The sequence below is a fragment of the Sesamum indicum genome, linkage group LG4 (assembly GCF_000512975.1).
Source record: "Sesamum indicum cultivar Zhongzhi No. 13 linkage group LG4, S_indicum_v1.0, whole genome shotgun sequence".
NCBI classification, from domain to species: Eukaryota; Viridiplantae; Streptophyta; class Magnoliopsida; order Lamiales; family Pedaliaceae; genus Sesamum; species Sesamum indicum.
The window spans coordinates 5,574,195-5,581,746 of NC_026148.1; the positions used below are offsets into that span (position 1 = coordinate 5,574,195).

The window sequence follows — 7,552 nt, forward strand, 5'->3', positions numbered from 1 at the left end:
ACAAAGTTAGACTTGTGGCCCAAAGTTTTATTCAAAAGCCCAGAATTGATTATACTAAAACATATTCACCTGTAGTGGATGCAACCACACTTAGATTTTTTATTAGTTTATCAGTAATTGAACAGCTGCAAATGCAGCTCATGGATGTGGTAACTGCATATCTGTATGGGTCATTGGATATAGAGATCTATATGAGAATCCCTGAAGGATTAAAAATGCCTGAAGCATTACAGTCAAAGTCTCGTCATATGTACTCCATCAAATTGAAAAGGTCCTTGTACGGACTTAAACAATCAGGATGTATGTGGTACAATCGTCTTAGTGAGTACTTATTAAAGAAAGAATTTTGCCATAATCAAATAAGTTCATGTTTATTCATAAAGAGGACAGAGTCGGGATTTGTAATCATAGCTGTGTATGTTGATGATTTGAATATTATTGGATCTCCTGAAGAGATTCAACAAACAGCTGATTACTTAAAAAGTGAGTTTGAGATGAAAGATTTAGGCACTACAAAGTATTGTCTCGGCCTGCAGTTCGAACATACTAAGGGTGGAATTTTCATTCATCAATCGAACTATATCGAAAAAGTCCTTAAGCGTTTTCATATGGACAAAGCTCATCCATTGAGTATACCTATGATAGTTCGATTGCTTGATATTAATAAAGATCCGTTTCGTCCTCCAGCACATAACGATGAGATTTTGGGTCCAAAAGTACCATATCTCAGTGCAATTGGTGCATTGATGTATCTTGCTAATAATACCCGACCAAATATAGCATTTTCAGTTAATCTACTAGCAAGATATAGTTCAACACCAACAAAAAGACACTGGAATGGTGTTAAACATATTCTACGTTATTTACGTGGAACAAATGACATGGGACTATATTTTGAAAGGCATGATGATGCCAAAACAACCAAATTAGTTGGTTATTCAGACGCGGGGTATTTATCTGATCCACATAAAGCTATATCTCAATTTGGATATGTATTCATGTATGGTGGAACTGCTATTTCATGGCGTTCAACCAAACAGACTTTGGTAGCCACCTCATCAAATCATGTAGAATGAATTGCATTATACGAGGTTGGGTGTGAATGTTATGGCTTAGATCACTAATACATTATGTGCATGAATTATGTGGACTGGAATCAATCGGAAAAGTCCCACAGTAATATATGAAGACAATGCGGCATGCATCGTCCAAATCAAGGATGGTTATATTAAAGGCGACAGAACCAAGCACATATTACCAAAATTTCTCTCCACTCACGAGCTTCAAGTGGAAGGCAAGGTTAGTGTTCAACAAATTTCATCAAGTCAGAACTTAGCAGATTTGTTTACGAAGGCATTAGCAACAAATGTGTTCAAACAACTCGTACGTAATATTGGCATGTGACACCTGAAAGATATCTGCTTCAATTGAGGGGGAGATTATACAACTGTACTCTTTTCCTTAGCCTTGGTTTTTATCCCATTGGGTTTTTTCAGGCAATGTTTTTAACAAGACAGGATTTACATGATAAAGAGGTATGCATTCAAGGGAGAGTATTATATATATTATGTATATATGAATGCATACACCTCTTCATATTCATTTTTAATATCCATTATGTTATATCATTTTGTATTCCCCATTATGATTTATAATTAAAATAGTTATGATGTATTTTGTAATCATAATTTTGGTGGTCTATAAATACCACCATGTATTTCATTTGTAAAGAGAGTTTTTGGAGAGAATAAGAAAGTGATTTTCTTGAAGAAATACATATATATTTTACTTTATATTCTATTAGGAGTGATAGGCCAATAAATTTAAATTTGTCTAAGTTTATAACAGTCAAGTTAAAAGAGAAAGAAATGTTTAGATAGATTATCTTTTTATATGGATATAGGTATAGATTTAGATATAGAATATAGATATAGGTATAGATATAGATACAACACGGTGTATCAGTATCATACTGAATACCGAATTTGACCAAAATTGATTTATTCAATACGAACTGAAATTTTCAATTTTGTTCCATACGATTGATTCACCAAACCGTGCACACCTTTGGTTCACATATAGTTGTTTACAATTTTTAAATTAAATTAATTTAATTTGACAATTTAAAAGTAAAAGTTGTAAAACAATTTTTTTTTTCAATTTATTAGCATACACGTTTATTTTGAACCCTTGTAAATATTTTTTTTTTTTTTTGAAGGGGCAAATACCCCCTATTTACTTAGAGTGTGTTTGGTTAGGTGAAAAGTGGAAGTAAAAATAAATGTATAAGAGATAATTTAGTATTTGGTTCTAGAGAACAGATGGAAGTGAAGTAAAATTCGATGTATATAAAATTCCTCCGGAGTCTAATTTTATTTTCGTTCAAATTGGGCGAAAAAGTGGAAATATAAAGCCAAAAAGATAAAAAAATAAATTTTTATTTTTATTTACTCTATTACCCCTATATATATAATGTCTCTCCAATTCTTTTCTCCTTCCCGTAGATAATACAGTACAAATTGTCAAAAAAAGATAACAAAATCGCTGAAAAACTACTGTATCGAAGTCAGCAATCAGGTAAACAATGTTGTTAGTAGTTTTTATTTATTTAAACTGAATAGTTTAGGATAAATGAACAATACTCATTTAATTAATATTTTTATTAATAAAAAATATTCTTATTCTTATTTGATAAATATTTTTTGTGATATACTAAAATTATATTAGTATAATATTATTTATTTATTTTCTAATACTAAATGAAGAGAAGAGTTGTTCAGTAAAATTATAAAAATTAATCTTTTATTCTCAATCTGTTTTTCTCATAAAGGGAAAGTATTTGAGATTCACGCCCCTTCCAATCAACATACAACTTGAAAAAAAATTAATTATTTTTCCCCTCCCTCTCCCCCTTCAATTTTTATTTTCTTCTCACTTGAACCAAACAAACCCTTACCCTCACAAAATTGTACATTTTTTTGTAATATTGTAAATTAGATATCTTGAAGGGGTCATAGAGAAACAACCTTAGAAATCAGGGGCTTAAAGGAAAAATAAGGAAAATCAGGGGCTTAAAATGAAAAATAAGGAAAATCAGGGGCCCATATCTGAATCCTCCGACTAACAACAGAAGTCGCAGTAGTTTCTGAACACACCGTGGGAAAGCTGTAATGGAAGGAGAGGGCACAGAAACGCGGCTACGCCGATCGGAAGTCGCGGTGATCGAGGAATGGAACGGCACCGCTTCGTCACTCCTCACGAAGACCGCCACTATCACAGTCGCCGGAGACTCCGTTCGAAAATCCGGTCGTCGTTTCAGTCATCTTTTACGGAGAATCCTAGACGCTTTTGTTCCTGAGGTACAGGAATTTTCATTTTCTCTAGAATTTTTCGATGAGGTACTTGTAATATATACGAAGATGGTTGTTTTTGTGTGCGGATATATTAGTACCTTTGCGCTTCGGAGGTCGTACTTTGATGACTGCAGGTTGAGAATTTGTTTAGCTTGGTGGGGATACACTCGTGGTTTTGTATGGTGGTTCAATGAGCCGAGGTTGAAGGTGTGGTAGCATGATGTAGAATGTCTAGGGAATTGTACCTTTTGGACTTATTGGCTTCATCAACATATCTTCGTTCTTATACTTTGTGATGCACGTAAAAAAGAAAATTAATCTTGTGATCTAAATGTGTATCGATTAAATGAACTAACTTCTGGGATATTGTATCTTCTTTGATTATTGTGGGAAAAAAGAGTATGTATTCAGCAATGCATTGAGCTGTCTGGAGGAATTCCTCTATTCCCAGGTTTTAATTTGAAAAGAATTGGCAAGTTAGGATTTTACTTCCAAAAATATTTTAGAAAATGATAACGTAATGACCTATGAGAACAAAGTTTCACTCTTTTTTTCTTCCTGATTGTAAAGCTGTCTTAGAAATAATTGTCAATTTATCTCAATATGGCTTTTTTTTTTAAATCTCAGTTCGGTTTGAATGCAGGGATTTCCAAGCAGCGTGACTCGTGATTACATTCCCTTTCAAGTATGGGACTCATTACAGGTTCCTAATCATTTGTTGTATAGCCTTTCAATTCAAATTGGAGCCTTTCTTCCTCCAAATTGATCAGAGATGTTGATGATTTTATTCTTTCAGGGCCTTTCAACTTACATGAGAACAATGCTTTCCACTCAGGTTAGATATTGACCACAAACATATTAATTTCAGACTTTTGCTATGCCATATACAGTATTCATTAATACATGGTGAGTGCTTTAGGCTCTTCTAAGTGCTATCGGCGTTGGCGACAAGTCTGCTACAGTGATTGGGGCCACATTTCACGTATAAGTACTTTCATGAGAAATTGTTTTTACATGGCGCATGCAGATATTCATTTGATAATTCTGGATGGATTTGGTTGCTGAGTTTCTGATTTTGGAAACAATTTCAGTGGTTCCTCAGAGATTTAACTGGAATGCTTGGAGGAGTCTTATTTACATTTTACCAGGTGAATTTGTCACTTTGATTTCTTTGATTCTTATAGATCTTTTGAGACTGAAATTGTATGAAACGACCGCTGGAGGTCTTTTCATGTATTATAATTGATGTCCTGCACATAGGCAATAACAGAAAAAAATTATCTCTTTCTTTGTTTCATAATTACAAGAAAAAAATGTTTCATGGTGGTTGAAGTTGTCTTTCTTTGATATGCTGTCTGGTAAAAATAAAGCAGGCTACTAACACCACATTTTGATTTTCTTTAGGGGGCCAACCTGGATAGCAATGCCAAAATGTGGCGACTTGTTGCGGATCTCATGAACGACCTTGGTGAAACTATCTTCACTTTTCTATTTTATTTTCTCATCGGACTGCATAGTAATACTTTTGTTGTATAGGTTTTTGAAAATCTCTCTCTGATGTAGTTGTCTTTATCAATGTCTCCAGAAACTTTTAGATTTTGTAACTATCGTGCTTCCAAAAACTTATATTTTATACTCGCTATAAAACTTTTGCAGGAATGTTGATGGACCTTGTTTCCCCTTTGTTCCCATCAGCATTTTTGTTTATTGTGTGTTTAGGGAGCATATCACGAGCATTCAGTAAGTTCCAAGTGTGCTTGAATATTTATCGCATCTCTCATAAATAAGGACTACTAACCATATTAATTTCCAGGACCTGTATATGGATTTTGAGTTATTGACTCGTATTTCTGTCAGGGACCTTTTTTCTGTCTCATAAACGAGAGTTTCTAATCATTTCTGCTCCCTTCTCTTTTTGTTTTATGCTGCAAATTAGCTGGGGTTGCCAGTGGAGCTACTAGAGCTGCTTTAACACAGCATTTTGCACTTCAGAATAATGCAGCAGATATCTCTGCTAAGGTAATATACAGCATTCTAATGGTCAGACAGACAAGAAATTTCATGAACATGATTTTTTAGTATACTCATTTATGTGAAGTTGTTTTTCTACATATGACAGGAAGGAAGCCAGGAGACAGTTGCAACAATGATGGGGATGGCTTTAGGAATGGTCCTTGCTCGCATTACGATGGGGCATTCAATTGCTATTTGGTTTTGTTTTCTGTCCCTCACCATCTTTCATATGTATGGTTAGTCTCTTTGATAGGCTATTTGCTCATATTGCCGAATAATATGTCAGCTTTTTCATGTCTGATCTTAAGAACATCAACTGCAACTGCATCCAAGTACGTCCTGATTTTGTACTTTATGTGCTGTTTCTTGGGGTTGTGCAGCAAATTACAAGGCTGTTCGTTGCCTTTCGCTCTGTACATTAAATTTTGAAAGAAGCTCAATCCTTTTGTCACATTACATGGAGACTAGTGAAGGTGAGATGTTGTATCTCTAAACCCGTGGACAGTGTACATGTTTCTTCTTGCTTCTCTTTATGTGTATTAGTATGAGTTTGCATATGACTTTTTTTTTGCTCAGTCATCTGCGACAAAAAAGTCAGCAATAAAAAGTCGATATCTTATAGTAACTATGAATGAATGATTACTGAAATAAGTGCCCTATCTTGCAAATTGATGCCCTTTAATTATTGTTTTCCATTCAACCCACTAGTTGAATTTCCTTTATTGTCTTCTTTTTATGTGCTTCCTGACATGCAATGACATGAGAGTTTGCTGCGTGCTTTGCTAGTTCTTTCTCCAAAACAGGTCTCAGTGATGGAGCATGTTTTACCACTGTGGATGACTTCATGGAGAGAAAATAGGGTTGAATATTTGCACCAACGGGTACGCTTAGGTGTCCGGGTTTCTTCACTTAATAGCGATGAAGTGTGAGTTTTCGACTTTTTTTCATACAGCTTTGTCCTGCTTTCTACCGTCTATTACATTTCCAAATCCCGTTTCCAATTTCCTTTCAAATTCTTGGCTTTTCTTAATACATGTAGGACATACATCCCTTAGTTTTACTTAATCTGAGTCTGAAACTCTCTGTATTGATCTATGAATTTTCTTTTCATGGAAATAGGGTGGACCTCTCATCTCTTGCCCGCTCTCATTACAATAAAGGTTCAGCTCATTTGCACCCTTCTCCATATTAGAGTTCAAGTCGAGAATATTTCTCATTAACTTCTTTTGATTGTATCAGGAAAGTATATCCTACTTGCAGGAAAGCATACTATCAGTGTCATTATGCATAGAGATTCAACAGCAGCAGATGTCTTACAGGCTTTCATGCATGCTCTTGTGTTGGCAAAACTTGATGATAAAGATAGATATACGCATCTTGAGAGTCGATCATGGATGGCTAAAAACTATGAGGACTTTGTTCTGAAGGTATTTTCTACTAGTATTAATGTTTTTTTGCAATCTTATATATTGGTCTTTGGGTGGATGGTTTTTCTCCTGTCCACCCTTAGAGAATTTACTTATCTTCCTGAGTTCCCTTCTTACTTGTTGTTTTAACAATTCTTTGCAGCTTCAGTCCTTGGGCTGGAGAACAGAACGTCTTTTGTCGCCATCAGTGGCATGGAAGGCAAATTGGTTTATAAGTTCTTCAGATGAAAAAGTTGACTAGGGAGCTTCAAGCATTGCATGGAGTTTGGTTATTGTTTCTGATCTCTCATTCGCAATACTTGAACAATTGCTTTTTGTGGAGGACCTCATAATTTAATTTGTAAAACCAAGAAATTTGAGTTTATGAGATGTTTATTCTACGCGTCCAAATTTTTTTTCCTCGACTTGTGAAAATCAGTTTCCAACTTCTAGTGCTCTATGTTCCCCAATTTATGACTGATACTTGGCTGTAAGACAAGTACTTGACATCCTACAGCAAAACAGTTCATGTCAATCTTGAATTTCATTGATTACTCTAGCATATTTCTTGGTTACCGATGTTCATGGATGTCCCGCTAAGCAAATCCCCTGAGGCTCTATAAACATGCGGCATTAGTTCCACATCTGCTGTGGCAAAAATATATCTTTTAGGTGAATAAGAATAAACGTATTACCAGTACAAGAACACAAAAATACATGTGTTTGTATATTTGCAAGTAGGGAGAGTCTGCTTGATGCTGAGAACAAGAATACACCACC

The 7,552-nt window shown here is 34.9% G+C and overlaps 1 protein-coding gene across 2 annotated transcripts; it reads left to right on the forward strand.

The window, feature by feature from the left end:
- On the forward strand, positions 3,120-7,192 carry LOC105160101 (protein root UVB sensitive 3). Of its 2 annotated transcripts, none has more exons than XM_011077368.2 (14): positions 3,120-3,359; positions 3,997-4,038; positions 4,150-4,188; positions 4,273-4,335; positions 4,445-4,501; positions 4,758-4,821; positions 5,010-5,093; positions 5,290-5,372; positions 5,473-5,602; positions 5,747-5,839; positions 6,153-6,291; positions 6,486-6,526; positions 6,606-6,793; positions 6,936-7,192. In XM_011077368.2, the coding sequence occupies exons 1-14, from the start codon at positions 3,171-3,173 to the stop codon at positions 7,032-7,034; spliced, it is 1,311 nt and encodes a 436-aa protein (XP_011075670.1). In that variant the 5' UTR covers positions 3,120-3,170; the 3' UTR covers positions 7,035-7,192. The 2 variants fall into 2 exon arrangements, with proteins under 2 accessions (XP_011075670.1, XP_011075669.1); XM_011077367.2 differs by having other exon boundaries at positions 3,121-3,359; positions 3,997-4,056.

Bases quoted from the DNA above. Each gene is read 5' to 3' on its own strand.
- LOC105160101 (XM_011077367.2), top strand. From the start codon at position 3,171: ATGGAAGGAGAGGGCACAGAAACGCGGCTACGCCGATCGGAAGTCGCG. The intron at 4,057-4,149 runs GTTCCTAATCAT...TTATTCTTTCAG, and splicing joins AAGTATGGGACTCATTACAG to GGCCTTTCAACTTACATGAG. The intron at 6,292-6,485 runs GTGAGTTTTCGA...TCATGGAAATAG, and splicing joins TCACTTAATAGCGATGAAGT to GGTGGACCTCTCATCTCTTG.